Source organism: Vitis riparia, chromosome 18, assembly GCF_004353265.1.
Source record: "Vitis riparia cultivar Riparia Gloire de Montpellier isolate 1030 chromosome 18, EGFV_Vit.rip_1.0, whole genome shotgun sequence".
Taxonomy (NCBI): Eukaryota; Viridiplantae; Streptophyta; class Magnoliopsida; order Vitales; family Vitaceae; genus Vitis; species Vitis riparia.
In genome coordinates, this window is record NC_048448.1 from 7840466 (window position 1) to 7859119 (window position 18654).

Below are 18654 nucleotides of genomic sequence, written 5' to 3' on the forward strand. Positions count from 1 at the left end.
AACCTAACACGCACAAATCCCTCGTTTGTTTCAGGATGTTTGAAGGCAGGGAAAACATAGCATATGTACCTTGTGAATTACCATTCATCACAGAATGTCCTTTTGAGGTGTTTTCCTGCCGGTTGGTGTTAGAATCATCACGGTTGGTTCCTGCCAGCCAATTAGTGTAAGATTGTTGATGAATATGAATGCTCAAGATTTGACTTTGACTAGGGGGCATATCTTGTCTGGGACAATAAATTCCGTGGCCTGGATGATAAATGAGCATTAAATGTATGTTTAACATTCGACCCTCATATACATATATATACTTTATTTCTAATTAATCATGAAGAATAGCCCCTAAACCTTGGAAGGCTGTTTTTTTTTGCGAAATATAACGTTTTTCAAAATACTGAGGGGATTTGAAAAAGTCAAAAGTCTGTAGACCAACGCAGTCCAACTTTAGAATTTCACATTGGAGCTGATAGTTTGACAATCTGTTAATCGACGTGTCATAAATAGCATTAAGTCTTAAATTATGACCAACACGCCGAGAATGGTATAAAAGTATAAAACGTTAAATCACGGAATAAATAAATAGAAAAAGGGATTTGGAATCATGGAAGAGAGCAGCTTCAACGAGAGTGTTGCAGAGATATAAATAGCCAACTTCATACCTGATGGTTCTTGTTTGATTTTAAAGCTCCCAGATCATGTCCAGTGCTCGAGTCTACGCAGACGTCAACATTCACCGCCCCAGAGATTACTGGGACTACGAGTCTCTCACCGTACAATGGGGGTAATCACTACTCATAAACCCTAATTTCTTCTTTCCTTCCCCACCCCTTTTTCCACTATTGATCCTGTGTTATAGTCAACATGTTTCCATGTCCCTGTTAATCGCGATCTAGGGATTATTCAAGGATTATTTATTTATTTATTTATTTATTTTTTTGAAGAATCGTTATTTCTGGGTTAACGTTCTAGGTTTTGATTCAGGGTTTATGTCCGCAACAATTAACCCTAGGTTGCGGTGGAAACATTATTCATCAAAAGTACTCTAGTCTTGTTTTTTTTCTATGCCTGTCTTGCATGTGCTGAGGTCTTTGTAAGATGCGTAGTAAAACACTGAGCAAGATATTAATAGAAAAGAAAAAAGAAAAACAGATGGAAGAGCAAACATCTGTTGCAGTTAAGTTGTAGTATACACGGTGAGGTATCTTTCTGACCTCTCAAGAAGTTTTTTTGAGACATGGTCATCATGCGTAGTGAATGATATTCTTTGGCATCAGTCTTGTTCTTAACCTTATTTGTATTTTTCTTTTTTATATCCAGGGATCAAGATGACTATGAGGTTGTTCGAAAAGTTGGAAGGGGAAAATACAGTGAGGTTTTTGAAGGTATAAATGTGACAAACAATGAAAGATGCGTAGTCAAGATTCTTAAACCTGTAAAAAAAAAGAAGGTATTATACTTGTCTTCTCTTGGTTTAAGAGTAGTTTGTATAGGCCTAAGTGGGATATATATTTACATGTGTATATGTTCACTCATTTTGACCTTATCTACTCATTCATGAACGTTTAAAACTAAATCAGTGTGCTGGGATGGGTGAGCCATGTGCTATGCATCTTTGCTTTTCTTTTTACATTGCCAAATCAATGTGTTTTGCCTATGGTTTCTGTTGTTGGACGAAGAGTGGAATGTAGTGTTTCTTTATATTCATATTCTAGGATAGTAGAATTCTCTTAACATCTCCATCTCCTTGAGAAGATTTTATGAACTTACCTTTCCTAATTCTCCCTCAAAAGGAAGTGCAAAATCTTCACAGTTAGATTTTTTTTAGCTGTATATTTACAGTTTACCCATTTGTTGATTATTAGTATTATTTTTTGAACAAAAGTTGTTCATTAGTCACTGAGTCTCTTAAGCTGACCTTGAAAGCAACCATACAACATAATTGACAGAGTATTTCTTTTAGTAAGGCTTGATTTTATTGATTCTATAGTTATGTTACAATATTGTTTGTGCCCTTTTTTTAGGTTGCTTATAAAAAAAGTTGAAAGCAGTTCATTCCTGCAAGCTTCATATATTGATTGTTGATGAATCAGCTTCCTGCACGTGTGAATATTTTGGAAAATTCTCCTATTATAGGAAGCAAATTTTTTTGCTCTTTTTTTTTTTTTTTGTTTCCAAAATCTTCTTTCAAATCATTTGCATACTTGAAAATCCTTTTTGTGGTAAATTTTCCAAGGTTTCTATGGGAATTCTTATTACTGGCATATTCCATTGACTTTCAGATATCAGTGCAACATATTTACTTCTGTTTTGCAGATAAAGAGGGAGATAAAAATACTTCAGAACCTTTGTGGAGGCCCAAATATTGTGAAGCTGCTTGATATTGTCAGAGATCAGCATTCCAAAACTCCTAGCTTGATTTTTGAATATGTGAACAGTACAGATTTTAAAGTTTTGTACCCTACATTGACAGATTATGACATACGCTATTACATATATGAGCTTCTCAAGGTTTTTCCCTCTTCCAATCTGATGTAGTCAATACTTTTGAAACTGCTTATTTTCTGTTTTTTAACAAGGGCCAATTGACCCTCAGAATATTTCTTCATTCGGCCAAAATAGTTAACTAGGTGTGTGTAAATCCATTGTTTGCATTCTTATTTGGATGGTTCACATGATCATATCACACTCTTGAAACTGGATACCAACCATGAGAGGGTAGATTCAAGATATACCAAAGGGCAGCTTTGATGGATTAATTTAATATGCTTGAATGAATGCAATTTTATTGGTGGAGTAATTTTATATGCTAGAATGTGTGCAATTTTATTACTTGCTTGTACTCAGCCCATTCTAGTTCTCTTTCTTTGGGTGATTATATTTTTATATTAGTATTTCTTTAATCACCAATTAGGTACCAGCATACCAATCTTGAGGGCAAGAAAGCATTCTTTTCCTTTCTTCCTGTTATGAGGATGCATTACTTCTCGATCAGAATGAAATTATCCATGGATTTTTAATTGGGAACAAAGATTGTTCGTGCCGTACTGAGATTTGAAGTTGGAACACCTGTCTTGGTGCTCTCATGTGATTAAAAATTGTTACACTCTAATTATTATCTTTTCCTTCAAAACCAATTTGGAAATTGCAAATATACTGACCTATTATTTTGATAGATATGGCATCACTAATTTTGCTTCTTCATTTCAGTAGTTGATAATATAATTCTTTAAATTGGCAACAAACTGTTGGTTCCTGCCTTGAACTCAGCAGTCCTCTGATAGACTACTTTTTAAACTTATCTGATTTATTTGAATATCAGGCATTAGATTACTGCCATTCACAAGGTATAATGCATAGAGATGTCAAACCTCACAATGTTATGATTGATCATGAGCTTCGCAAACTTCGCTTGATAGATTGGGGTCTTGCTGAATTCTATCATCCAGGGAAGGAATACAATGTTCGAGTTGCTTCAAGGTGAGTCTTTATAAATTCCTAGAATCCTTAATCAATTCACATGGTGTTTAGTTTCCTATTATATCCTCACACTAAAGGTCTTCTTTTTTAAAAATGTTTTATTTTATTCTATTTTATTTTTAAGTTAAAGGGACAAGTACCATATTGTTTTTCTACCCATTGCTCATACCTTGAGTATTTCTTGTTAAATTTTTTATGATAGGAAATCACACTTCCATTGGATTTCTTATTATAAGAAACCACACTTCCATTGTAAGATCAGAAGGATGAAACAAACAGGAATAAATTTCCTCCAGATGCAAAATAAAAGAAAGGCCACTAGTGTTAAGAAGAAAGAGAACCAACCATAACTGTGAACAACACACAAAAAAAAAAAAAAGAAGAAGAAAAAGGTTGCATAGCTGATGAGTGGTTTCCTAGAAATATCTCCATAGTTGATGGGAACATTGTTATAAGTATACTTTCAGACCTTAAGAGAGTAGCTGATGAGTGGTTTCTTAGAAATATCTCCATAGTTGATGGGAACATTGTTATAAGTATACTTTCAGACCTTAAGAGAGGTGCTGATGAGTGGTTTCTTAGAAATATCTCCATAGTTGACGGGAACATTGTTATAAGTATACTTTCAGACCTTAAGAGAGGAGGAAAAGTTGACCAAGGCTTAATTCCAGAGAAACCAAGTATTTAAGCTCCTTGTATGACCTTAAGTAGTTAATTTAGCTCAAGTTGATTCTTAGTATATGTTATATTCTTTGATAGGCTTTTTAGTATATATTTTTTAAGAGAAGGATGGTTTAATAATTTTCAACGCTAGATTTTGTAGATTGGTTAGGAGCTCTGTAGGGTGCAGATGTTTTTCGTGTGTTTGTGCCTTTTTGTTTTTGGTTTCTTGTATACATCGTGTATACTTTTCTTTTTAATACAATATCTTTTATCTATCAAAAAAGAAAAAAGAAAAAAAGGATAGTTTAGTAATTTTCATAAAGTGGGCTTAGACTAACAGCCCATGGTCCTATTAGAGTCCTTGTTTTACTTGCATTGGGTTAGTAGTTTATTTTTTTGTCCTTTGTTAATTCCCTTCACCACAAACCCCACCCCACCCCCACCCCTCTTTTTCCTATTTCCATTAGTGGAGGGAGTCATACTCCTATTAGAAAAGAGAGTTTTGAGTCATATAAACTTAATAGTCTTTAGAATTGTTCTTAAATTTTGAGAGATTTTTCAACATTTAATTAGTTTTTGAGACCATGGTTTTCTTATTTTTAGGTGTGATTACCTTGGAGTCTTGATGTGATTGTTTGAGGTGTATTTCTTCTTTTTTCAGTCATTCTTAATGCATTTACCACAATTTATAAGCGTAGAAATTTCTAAACGTGCTGGAAAGACATTGATTCTGCATCATAAGTAGTTGCTTCTTTCTTGGCTAGGAAGGCTGCTTGAAATGGATGTTCTAGGATCCATTTAGCAGATTCCTTGGCAATTGTAGTTTTTAGCCTGGTCGTTTATCTCCTTGCTATGCGTGAAACTTACCAGTTTGGAATGGAGCATGGGATCAAGTTAATGATTGGAATTGAATTGGACCAACTTCAAAGGAGGGGGTACTTTTTGGAAAATAGGTATTTCTTTTGTCTCTCTGAAGTAGAGACGATTGATCATCTTCTTCTTCACTGTGCAAAGACTCAGGTTCTTTGGAATCTTCTTTTCTCCCTCTTTGGTGTGTCTTGGATTCTCTCTTGTTCAGTGAAGGAAACTCTTCTTGGGTGGCATGGGTTGTTTGTGGATAAAGGTTGTAAAAAGGCTTGGCAAGCGGCCCTTTTATGCATATTTTGGACAATGTGGAAGAAAAGGAATTTGATAGTGTTTGACAATGAGGAGTTATCGATCCAAAGATTGAAAAATTCTTTTGTATATAACCTGTGGTCTTGGTCTAGGGTGTTTGTAGATATGTGCCCTATTTCTCTTGTAAGTTTCATTGATTGGCTAGGCTGTAAGTGAGGGCAGGTGATGTTTTTTGTTTCTTTCCCTTCCATAGTTGTGAAAGGCACGCCTAGACTCGGGGTGGCGCGAAGCCATCCTCCGGCGCCTTGCCTGAAGGTAGGCGACGCCCCTTCACGACGGCGCTACTTAGGCGTTCACCTCTGGCAAGGCGCGATGCGGTCACCTGACTCGCCTCCGGCCAGGTACGCCTTCTCCTTCTCTTTCTCCTTCTTTTCTTCAGTCGCCGTCGGGTTGGGGCTGAGAAGCCCTATTTATTTTTTTAATTTTTTGGGTCCAAAACGATGTTGTTTTGGCCCTTTTTATTTTAAAAGGAACAGGCCAAAACGACGTCGTTTTGGAGCCTGTTCCTTAAAAAAAAAAAATGCCAAAATGACGCCGTTTTGGCCCTGTTTTCCCTTCTAGCCCCCTTTTCTGGTCTTTTTGAACCTGACACCACTCCCAATCGTGCCTTAGCCTCAACCGTGCAATGGAGAAGTGAAGAAGAAGAAGAAAAGGAAAAATAGGAGAAAAATATAGGAAAAACAGCCGTGCAGTGGATTTGGATTTGTTTTTATGTTTGGAGTTCTTTATTTTTATGTTTTTTGTTGATTAAATTGAAGTTTTGGATGATATTTGATGATTTATGTGTTTAGGACGAATAAATTATTATTAAATTTGATTATATTGTATAAAAATATATATGTAAATTAGGGTGTGCCTTACTTCACTAAAGCCCACGCCTCAGGCTCCAGGACTACTTTGCGCCTCAGTGCGCCTTGAGCCTTTTAAAACTATGTTCCCTTGTTGGTTTGAGCTTTTAGGCTTCTTTTGCATACTTTTGGTATACTCTGAGGGCACTATTTTTGGTGTCTCCTCTTTACATTTTATACGACTTTTCTTTGCCTATCAAAAAAATAAAAAATAAAAAAATGAAAGGATGATCTCCTGGTTTAGTGTAAAATAAAGAGGGCAGGGATTATCCTTTCAATTCTAATCATTAATAGTTTTCTATCTTCCTTTTTGCATGCCCAATGACATTTCTTTTATACTTGATATGTACTTTGGTACGTCCTTTTTTTAGGCACTTTTAATATATATTATTAATTTGACTGTCAACAAAAGAGAAAAGAATAAAAAAAATCTCCAAGTTTAGTAGAATACTCCCTTGGGATGAAAAACTTGCTTGTATTAGGAATACTTTATCTTTACAAGCTTCTAGAAATTAATAAAAGTATGAACTGCTTTCTTTTCTTGTTTTCTCTATGGATATAATCATAGTTAATTTGTAAAACTTATTTTTTTTGTTTTCCATTTTTTCATATTGTGTATCCTACTGTAATTTTTTTATATGGTTGAAAAATATGCGTATACACACATATTGAAAGCATGAAGTATAAAGTAATATATAATCAATTTCATGAAAGATAAGTAGGATTTAAAAAAATAAATTATGTCATACCATATGAAAAAAATCGAATATTAAAATTTTAAAAATTCAATTTAACAAAAATGTGAATTTAAGTTATAGGTGTATGTCTTTCCATGTCATCTCCAAAATTCATATTTGTTATCCTTCTTTCCCCATGGAAAATAAAATCTCAAAAAACTAATATATTATGAACAAAGGTTTATTCATCAGTTACCATTTTTCAATATTAACATTCAAATCATTCAAATAAAAATTCCCTAATATTTTTTGTTAGAATAAATTTAATTAATTTCCAACATTGTCTTTGACAACAAGAATATAATTTTTTCATGTAGAGGTATTTAACCCTCTCTCCCTTTTATGATTAATGTCTAACCTACTTTACATTATAAACAATGAATATAATAATTTCGAGAAAAATAAAAATGAATTTGATTTTAATTAATAATTATGAAAAATATTTGAATGTGTATGTATTGTTGTATCATTTATCATTTACGAAAAGATATGCTTAAAATAAGATGCAAATTGCAATATGTATTGATTTCCATTAAAAATGTATTGTATTGTGTATCTTAAGTTTTTAATAGCTATGAGTGTAATATACCCTCTTATGGTAGAGGCCAACAAAGAGGAGATTGCAGATTTGCTTTCTAAAGTTGAGGGGGTTGAGGGGTAGGAAAGTGTGCTATGCATCTAATGGGGGAGGGAAGGAGACTAATTTGTGTAAGAAACCCAAACTTTGCAAATGACCTTGGTTAATTAATTATGGTGGTGGCAAGGAGTTAGTCCTAGTAAAGAAAGGAGAAGTTTTTGGTCAGTCTCCTAAGAAGATAGATTAATGAAGCAAAGAATTATCTCTTGGAATGTTAAAGGGTTGAATGATTGGGGAAAAAGAAAGGTTTTGGAATTTTTGTTTTGTCCATTGAGATTATAAGACGTTTTGGTTCATCTATTGATGCAAGGAGGTGATTTTTTGGGATAGTCGAACAATGGAGTTGTTGGATATGGAAGTAGGAGCTTTCTCTTTGCCATGCAAGTTCACAAATTGTGAGGATGATTTGTTTGGTGTTTTCAGGCATTTATTGGGTTGTTCTGGTGGCTGAAAGGAGATTTTTATTTTTACTTTTATTTTATATATTTATTTATTTATTTATCTTGAAGGAATTAGGCCTCATTAGAGGGTTTTGCACAGAGCCTTGTTACTTTTGGGGAATTTTGATATGGTCCTATTCCCCCATGAATGCAATAATTGTTTGTCTTCAACTATGGGAAGCTTCAATGGATTTATAGAAGATTGTAATCTAATTAATATCCCTTGTGAGCAGGAAGTGAATTTGACTCCTAAAATTTTAGCTTTCAAGGCCCTTAGGAAAGGGGAGCTAAAGGAACTGGTGTTAAGGGAAGAGGTGCTTAGAGGCACAAAAGCTTGAGTTAGATGGGTAAAGAAAGGGGATTGCAACTCAAAGTATTTCCATAGGGTGGCTAATGGTAGACGGGAAGTTTATCAAATTTTTGGTGAACAAAGAAGGAGTAGCTTTAGGTAATGGTAAGAAAGTGGTAAGAAAGTGTTGATTAATCTAATTGAAGATACTAAGGAATTAACTCCCTAATTTCCGTGATTTGACTGAAAATGCCAGAGAATTAATTCCCTGATTTTTGGAATTGTATAGTTGTATGATTCCTTGATTTCTGAGATTGTATTGCTGTATATTTCTTGTTTTATTTTGTTGATCTGTTGGGTAGAGGATTCCTAGAACTTAGTCAACAATTCAACTGAGAATTTAACCTATTTTTAGTGGAAGAGCAACTAAAAAATTCAACTATATGGTTGAATTGCTGATGTTATGTTGATCCACTTCATTTCTTTCACAAAGATTGTAACCTAGTTATATGCTGAAATTGAACATTAATGGTGCCAGGTGAGAAATGAGGGGTTGAAGAATTTTCTATAGCATAGACTGTTGATTTGTTTGTATAAATATCTTGCTTGCTGTATAGGCAATTTTCTAGGATGTTAATATTTGCATGTTTCCTGTAATCCAGATACTTTAAGGGGCCTGAACTTCTTGTTGATTTGCAAGACTATGACTATTCTTTGGATATGTGGAGCCTAGGTTGTATGTTTGCGGGAATGGTAACAGTTACAGTGGCAGTTGGTGTTAATTTTTCTTTTACATATTACTTGAAATGCAGTTTGTCTTATCAATAAATGTAACTTTCAACTACTCAATGGAGGTTTTTTGCCCAACAGATTTTTCGCAAGGAGCCATTCTTTTATGGTCATGATAATCATGACCAGCTTGTAAAAATTGCCAAGGTAATGACAATCGTGTGTTTAGCTAAATTATGTTATCTCCTGGTGGTCCTGTTTTTTCTTTAATCCAGTAAGCAATGCCATGGTTGAGTGTACTCAATTGATAAAAACACGTAAACATGTAACCTAGTAAGATTGTTACCAAATAGAGGTGTAACTTGGATAGGTTGGCCCGACCCAATCTATGTACTTTGGTATATAGCTCTTTATATAAAAATATATCTTATCATTGCTTGCTTGAAAAAAAAGATCATTTTTAATACTTGAGTTGATCTTGGGTTAAGTTTTTTTAATTTGAACATAATTTAGGTTGGACTTGGGCCAAGATTTGAACAATTTGAGCTTGATTTAACTTTTTTTTCATATTTATAATTTGTATCATTTTATATGATAATATTCATTTTATTTTTTAAAATATTTTTAATTAAAAAAATCAAAATTTATAATTATATCATATACTATTTCATTTTTCTAGAAACATATATAAAGTCATTTTTGCTTTTTTTTTTTTTTTGTTATTATCTTGAATTGTTGTCCCATTTACTATTTAAATTTTGATATAAATTTACAAAAAAAAGTTTTAAAAAAGTATCGTGGATGGATTCAACCCAAACTAACTTTGCCAACCCATTTTTGAACCATACAACCTAATCAACCCAAGTCTAACCCAACTACCTCGAGCTCAACCTTGAGTTTGGAAAAGTTTAGGTTAGGTTAGGCTTGGGTTGAAAACTTCAATTTTGAGGTCAGGTTGGATTGAGTTTGGATTGAATGTTTTTTTAATTTTGGTTGGGCTTGGGTTGGTCACCAACTCAACACAACCGGCCCAAGTTGCATCCATCCTGCAGCCTTTGGTCTAATTGCAGCCACATGTGCGACCAACATGGTTTATAAAAGCACTAAGGCCTGTGCCAAGGCTCATATACAGTTGCATTTCATCCTGTGAGTTGTAGAATCAGAGCTTAATTTGCTAGCTGCTTCCTTTCGTGCTTAAACCCTAGTAAGGCTGCCCTTGACACTGTTAGTTGGCAAAGTTCGTTTTTAACCTAGTTGATGCCACCCAAGGCTAAGGCATTACTTCAAAAACTTTTGGATTATTACCCATGCCAACCTCAAAAAAACACAGATTTGAACACAAAAGTTTGATAAACAAACACATAACCCGCAGACAAACCTTATTAGAATGTTGAGACATGATTGTTAGATATCTAACTGGAGAAGAGAACTGAGAAAACCACCTGTCATAGGTGGTTCAATATAAGACATGAATCCTTTGAATCTGAAATATTCGAAGTACACTTTTTAGCTTGTTTGTACTCTGTTTTTTGCTTAGTGAGATGTCCTCCTCATGTCTCCTTTTGTCTTTCCCTTGAACAAATTAATTTCTTATTAGAAGAAAAATTTGAACGCAACCTTTTGTGGTGAACTTTTCCACATCAAACACCATGCTAATGGGTAGTGGCGACTTTGCTTTGTTGGTTCCATGGTGATTTACTGCTTAACATGGTTGACCGCAAACGCAGCTTTGCAGAATTCCTTGTTGCCCTAACAAGCTAGCAGGCTGGACGGCATGAGTGTTTCTTGCCATATGTGAGCAGGCATATAATTGTTGGGCACATTAGCATAGTCCTGGGGTTGCATGAACTAAGATCTGCACATTATTGACAATTGAAAGTAAATGCTTATATGACATGTAATCTCTTCAGGTTCTTGGGACAGATGAGCTAAATGCATATTTGAACAAATATCGTTTAGAGCTTGATCCACAACTTGATGCTCTTGTTGGAAGGTATATCTGAACATGAGTTACTATTTCTGTTTTCCAGCATGCATTATGATTTTATTCTTTTACTTCTTTGAAAACACAGGGAAGCCACCTTGTATCCATTATAAGATTAAAGTTGCTTCTCTGAATGAAGTGATGTAAGCTAAGAAGTGATGATTTTGGAAAGACAAATCTCTACATTTCTGTTAGAAGGCAGACCATGACACACTTACGCTCTTATTTAATTCTTCTGCAGGCACAGTAGGAAACCATGGTCCAGATTTATTAATCCAGATAATCAGCATTTGTTTTCACCGGAGGTAATTATTTTTGTGTTCTATGAAAAACCTTTAGGAGATCTATTTTTAGCTGAGACCTACCTTGGTTTGTTCTCTTTGGATGGTCTTGTTTTTTGTAAACTTTTCTTTGCCCATCCAAAGAGAAAAACTATCTGTTTTGGCTGAGGTAGTTATCAGTTCTGTCACTATTTATTATATATTTTCGATTTTTTGTGCTTATCTTTGTGATACAGGCCATTGATTTTCTTGATAAGCTCCTTCGATATGATCATCAGGACAGGCTTACAGCAAGGGAAGCAATGGTATTCCTAGATCAACTAACTGATTAGTGTTAACAGTTTCTGTTTCATTTAATATTTTCTGTGTCGATATATGCCTTTTATTTCTATTATTGTTATATAATCTCCCATATGGTGCATCTTTCTGTGTGCTGTTTAAAAATCTTATTTATGGCTTGTTTGAATTAGAGGTCATTTGAGAGTGATTTTGGTTAAATTGTTTTTATCTATAGTGCTTTTGTCACTGACGCTTTTATTAGAAACACTTTTAAAGAGAATCACTTAGTGTTTGGATATAAACTATAATAAGTGCTTCGATAGTGTTTTTGATAATGGATTATATAACAAAATAAAAGATTTTTGGAAGGATCACCTGCCAAATGTTTATTTACAAATCACTTCAAGTGATTTTCTAGATTTTTAGAAGTGATTTTTAAAAAAATTTCAGACACCTAATTTTTTATTAAAAAAAAGCGCTATCAAGCATTATGAAGTGCTTTTATCACCTTCCAAAATCACTCCCTAACAGGCTTTTAGCTTCTTGGATGCCAAATGCTCTTTTTTGAGTTCAATAAAAGCCTTATATGTGTGTTTGAATGGTTTTAAAGTGCGTGCTTTTGGTCTTAAAAAAAGACTTAAGGATGACAATTTTGCTTCTCATTGAATCCCGTTTTAGAGTACTAGGATGGGTGATCTTCTAGGAAGTCCTTGTGTTGGACCCCTTAAAAAGGAAAAATGAGGAATGAATCATGGAGGAAAATGTTGGTTTGGTTCCTTTTGGAGGAAAATGCTGGTTGGAGTGGAATCAAAATCCTTTGAAATTTCACTGGAGTCGGTAAAAGGTAAGGTGTTTGGGAAGATTGTGAAGAGGGGTCGAGGATATTCATCCTGAATCAGATTTGGGGAGAGGGGTCTTGCTTGGTTACTAGAGGGGGTGGAAACTTGCTACAAAGGCAAATTTAGGGAGCCCTTTAGAAGGGTGTGGAATGAAGGTGGAAGGGCTACAAGCTAGAGGAGCTGCACAGCAACAAAGCTGGAAGATTCCTGTTTTATACAGTTTCATATGTGAGGGAGAAAAGGTTTTCCTTAGTTTTCCCATAAGGAAAAGTTTTTTTAAGGGGTTGGAATGTCCTTGCCACCAAACTAAGGAGCATCGGAGTTGTCCCTAAGCCTAGGCTTTTGAAGGCTTTTAAGGAGTCTGTCTAGTGTTTGGAGGAAAAGGGAGGAGGTAACCCTTTAAGACTATAATTGGATGTTGGTTACTCCAGAGAAGATGCTTGTGGGTGAAATATGGGTGAGGGTGTTATGTTTATGGGTGCATCTTTAGGGAAGAAAGTTTTTCAAGAGGCTTGGCGATGCTTGTGGAGGTTCTGGGACAATGGATGAGGAGATGATAGAGAAGTGTCACTTGAAATGGACTAGAATCCTTGTCAAATCTAGTGGGAGGAAGGCACTGGGCCAGTTGCTTGTTGTGGATAGAGAAGTTGTCTTCGTCATCCAACTATGGTGGGAATTTTCGCCATGGTTGATGAGGGTGGTCTTTGAGGGAAGTTTTAGAATCTAGAGATTGGGAATGAAAGGGTGGGAAGTGCATGAGGGGCAGGGAGGGTGGAGTAGGATAAAGGGAAACGTGCTGGGGAAGACTTGCAGGCATTGGGGCTAGAGCCAATTCTTGCAGCGCACACAATGATGAAGGTGGCAGTCTCTTCTAGAGTAGACAGTAGCAAGGCCAGTGAGTTTAGTGGGTCTCCTTGTGGGTGATGGGAGCCCTTGCAAGCAGGTTGGCCTGTCCCACTTTAAGGTGGGCTTGGTCCAGCACAAACAGACTGGTGAGTTAGTTAAGGCCTGTCTTACAAGCTTGTCAATTTAATGGATGAAACCTGAGCTCAGTTTTCAATACCAAAAGCCTGATGATCAGCTCAAGAAAGGCCTTTCTTTTTTCGGCACTGGCTGCAGTCGAGCTGATTGCCAACATTGTCACAACCTGAGCTCAGGCCTGTTGATCACAGATTGTCATGGGCTTAAACCAACTCTCGCTAAGCCAGAAAACCTTTGCTTGGCCCATTGACTTTCAAATAAGAAAGATATATTTAATATTTTCCACGAACAAAATATGAAAAAACTGTTACAAAGGTCCTTGTTCCAGGAAAAAGCATATAATGATAAAAGAGCTCACAACCCAGTTGATCTCACTGGTGTCTACAACAAATAGTTAGGATCATTGGATCAGCACAACCTTGTGCTATGGGCCATCCTAGAGGTGGGCCACCAATCCAACAGTCTGGACTGATGAGTTGGTTGGGATTGTATAGGGCCTATGCTGCCAATACCACCATATAATATGTAGACATCATCAAAGTCCTTATTGTCCAATATCTTACGTATAGGCCTCAGGTCTTCTAAAGTCCTTATTGGGCCAACCCATTGCAGAATTCTTAAGCTTGGTTGGAGGGAGCTGTGGTGGGCTAATCAAGACTGGACCATGCCTTTTGACCCTTTCAAAGGACTGGCCCAAAGGTCTTTTTTCCAATCCTTTTAATGGAGCTGAGTTTTAAGGCCCAAGAGAGTCTTTAGTGTTATCCTGTTGATGGTGATTTTGTCAACTCGTGGCGACGACTTTTTTTTTTTTTTGGTGATAAGTAAAGAGCATTACATATATGAAAAAAGGGCGCCAAAATGGTGACTTAAGGATACAAGATAGATGCACCCACCCCCACACAGCTGAAACAAAAAAAGCTGTCAAAATGGAGGTACAAAAACATCCCCACCCTCAACTAGAGCACAACTAATCAATGAAACCAATTAGCGTCAAAGGACCATCCTTTATAAACACAACTTAGTCTTTGACGAAAAAAAAACAAACAAAAAAACTTTTTAGTCTTTGGATGGAAAACACGTCATCTTCAAAAGCAATTTTATTTCTTGCCTTCCAAACCGTCCAAAAGATGTATAAGGGGCTTGCTTTCCAAACTTCCCTTCTCTTCTTACCTAGAAAGGACCCATCCTAACCCAATGGTGTTGCCTTAACTAAAGATGGAAGCACCTAAGACACCCCAAAAATAGTGAAGAACATCTCCCATAAAGCCCTCATCTTAACACAATGGAGAAGGATGTGATCTATAGATTCTTCATGTATTTGGCAAAGATAACATCTATTTGCTAAGGACCATCCTCTTTTTTTTTTTATAGGAAACGACAAAGGAATATATTGATAAAAAGAAGGTACAATAGAAGGATGAGGAATCCTCCCACCAAAGAAAAATAAGACTACAAGTAATCAAATATAAGAAAATATAAAGAGGGAATAGGCAAACACTCTAGTTACACACCGCTAACCAATCAAGTTGTAACACGTTAAGAGGTATCCCCTTAAAAACCTTAGAACAAAAAGCCTAAAGAGAAGCAAGAAAATGATTTTCTGCAGTTGGTTCAAGGTAAGAGCTTTTTCCCATGTTGCTTCCCAACCAAAGAAGCTCACTTTGGGTTGCACACAAGACTTCCAAATGATATTCGTTGGGAAAGAATTTGGAGAACCCGTTTCTAAGGCTTTGTAGAGAGACTTGATGGAAAACTTACCACTCTTTATCTCCATCTAGAGTACCCTATCCTCCTCATCCCTCTACACTCTCTTCCCATTCAGACACAACAAGAATTTGTCCCTCATCCACCTTCCAATTAGTGAAGGGTCTAGAGAAGAGAGGCTCTAACTCCCTCCTCCGTTAGAGAAACTCTACACATTTTTCACCCAAGTGTCCTTGGATACAACGAGAGCAAATAATGTGGGAAAAGAATCACATAAAGGTAAAGCCCCACACCACTTATCCTTCCAAAATTTCACCCTTCGCCCATTACCCACCACAAAGGCAAGTCTACTATTGACAATGTGCCACTCCTTTCTAATTGCTTTCGACAACCCTACACTATACCCGTCCCTTACTTCCCTAGAACACCATCCCCCTCGTTCCTCCCCATACTTCCTTGATCACTTGATTCCAAAAGGCCGTTCTCTCATTCGTAAACCACCAACTCCATTTACAAAGAAGGGCTTTGTTTAGAGTAGAAAGACATGTAACTCCCAAATCTCCTTTACTTTTGTCTAAGCAAACTGTCACCCACCTTGCAAGATGAGGTTTCCATTCAAGAGCCCCGCCTCCCCACAAATAATCCCTCTGAATCTGCTTTAACCTCAATCTGACCATTGTGGGTATGGAGAGCACAAACATGAAATAAATAGGTCGGCTAGCCAAAGTGCTTCATATCAAGGTGATTCTCCCTCCTTTAGAGATATATTGTCTCTTCCATATAGCTAAACTTTTCCGAAACCTCTCCTCCACTACATCCCAAGTAGTCATGGACTTAAAAAAAACACCCCATGACAACCCCAAGTAAGAGGAAAGGAGGCTCTTGACCTTACAACCAAGTTCTACAATCAAGTCCTTAACATTTTCCACACATCCCACTAGAATTAACTCGCTTTTATCTAGATTAATTTTCAATCCCGAAATAGCCTTAAACCACATAAGGAGCCAACACAAATACACCATCTGATCCTGAGAAGCCTCACAAAATACAAGTGTATCATCTGCGAACAATAAATGGGACACCTAAACCTCTTCACCCCCTCTATCTCTCACCTAACAAGTCGACCAAATTCACAGCTCTCCTTAGGAGGCAACTAAGTGCCTCCATTGCAATCGCAAATAAATAGGGTGAGAGGGGATCTCTTTGTCTTACTCCCCTAAAGCTTTGGAAAAAAATCCGAGGAGGTCCCATTACCCAGAACAGAGAACCTAGCTATGGATTTACACCACTTAATCCACCCTAACCACTTTTCCCCAAAACCGATCATACTCATAATTGAAAGCAAGAAGGGCTAGCACACATGGTTATACGCCTTTTCTATATCAAGTTTGCACATCATCGCATAATCATTGCTCTTCAAAATCGAATCTATGGCTTTATTGGCAACAAGGGCTGCATCCAGTATTTGTCTTCCTCCATAAAGGCATTTTGGGTCTTGGAAATCACTTTGCCTACCACCAATTTTAACCTATTGGCTAGCACTTTAGCCAGCCACTTATACAACCCTCCCACTAAACTAGTTAGCTTGAAATCCCTCAAGTCTTCCGTATCCCTTTCTCCAGGATAAAAACTAAGAAGGTTGCATTCAAACTTTTGACAAAACAATTGTGTTCATGAAACTCCTTGAAGAATCCCATAACCTCCTCCTTAACAAACTCCCAAGAAAACTGCCAAAAGGCCATAGAATACCCATCTAGCCTTAGCGCTTTGTCCGCACTAAAACCCCTAAGGGCATCAAAAACCTCCTCCTTAGAAAAAGGCTCCTCTAGCCTAACCACTTCCTGAGCCTCTAGCCTCGCAAAAGAGAGGTCACTTACACTGGGTCTCCAATCTTCTGTAGAAGACAACAGGTTCTTAAAAGCTTTGACCACTCTTTCTTTAAAATCACACCCATAAGTTTAAGAATTTTTTTACTTTCTACCATTGTTTCCTAGGGTTATGTCTTATCTTAATTAGCATTAATGAAATGTTGTTTCCAATAAAAAACATTACATTGAACTTCTCCTATTCAAGCTCTCTGGTGTTTTTATTTTATTTTATTTTACTTTTTATGCTTGAAAATCCTAATCTTGCATCTGAAGCTAGCATGTGGTCTCCAGACCTTCAACTTCAGCTGAAATCTAGCATCTGCAGGACATTCACTTTCTTATTTGAATTTCTCACAAGATTGAACAAGTTGATTTTCCAAGCCCTCTTGTACCAAATGTTGCCTATAAATTCACCACCATCTGCATTGATTTATCCTTGCCATTTGCCACTTGTTTCTGTTCTACTATCCTAAAATTTATTGATCCTGTTTAGAATTTGTTTTCTGGGGATAGTAAACTGAATTGGCATGGGTTGATTTCCATTTGCTACATATCTAAAAATATCATGTATGAATCTTAGACCTAATCCAACCCAACTCCACCCACCCCTTCATCACCTCTGCCAAGGCCCATGAGTGCCTTTTAGTTTCAAAAGACAAGATTTTATGGAATGGGCTGGTCATATCATCTCATGTAATTTTTCCTGTAGTGTATAGCTTAGATATTTGACAAGCACAACAATACACAGGAAAATCAGACATGGAAATATTTCTTTTCTTAATAACATTTCATAAAAAGTTTAGGTGATTTGTTGGGAATAATTATGAACTTAAAAATAATGTGAAGTGGGTTCTCTTTTTTATTTCTGAGATGCCATTTTGTGGAGAACAGGCTGGACATGTAATGCAATATCTTCAGTAATGTAGTTTACCAGCATCAGTTACAATAATACACCATGCATTGACACATCATCTTCTTGATAGCCATGAAAAATGATGCTTTTGACTTGATGGATTGGATTTGTTTGTTGATTCCTTCATTTTTGTGCAGGCTCATCCATATTTCTTCCAAGTGAGATCTGCAGAGAGTAGCAGGATGCGAACACAGTAATTCCACTCTGATATCCTTGTACATATGAGCTTGGATTCAGATTGTTGTTTGGCTTGTAGTTTGTTCTAAAATGTATTATTACATGAGTACTTGTCGAGGCAGTTTGTCACTCACGAGATTTTTGGTAAGGTGGGTGTATTATTCTTCACCTGCCCATTTTTCAAAGACTGTTAATAATACTTGAAGCTTATAAATTTATCACTAGGTTTTCGCAAAGTTAGATTTTGTTTGTTGCTTATGCTAAATTTCACTTGTTTATTATGTCTTCATTCACTAATTTGTATACTAAGTTTTCATGAACAATTAGTGCTTCACATGACTACCCTGGTCATCATAGATTGTAGCTCATCCTGGACATTCTTTGGTGATGCATGTTTATATTTGATACAGGTTCACTGCTCTTACTTGGTATTAAGAAGTGGGTAACAAATTGATTACTTGGCCTCCACTCCATAAAATTCCTCTCTTTGGGTTCTGCTTCAGTTATGTTTCTCTGTTGCATGGTATGAAAATCTGGCAAATTCCAAATTCACGTAAATATCTCACTTCTGCTGTTCCATCAATTCATGCTTGCTGTGGTATTTAAATCTGGAAAGCTCACACTCCCAGGCA

General features: G+C 36.3%; 1 protein-coding gene across 1 annotated transcript; it reads left to right on the forward strand.

Annotated features, from left to right (window-relative positions):
• Positions 1-587: 587 nt before the first annotated feature.
• On the forward strand, positions 588-18280 carry LOC117906521 (casein kinase II subunit alpha-2-like). The gene is made up of 10 exons (XM_034819560.1): positions 588-781; positions 1318-1447; positions 2314-2508; positions 3320-3477; positions 8930-9020; positions 9138-9203; positions 10907-10989; positions 11222-11285; positions 11498-11566; positions 17983-18280. Exons 1-10 carry the CDS (start codon positions 696-698, stop codon positions 18040-18042), a joined length of 1002 nt encoding a protein of 333 aa, XP_034675451.1. The 5' UTR covers positions 588-695; the 3' UTR covers positions 18043-18280.
• Positions 18281-18654: the final 374 nt, after the last annotated feature.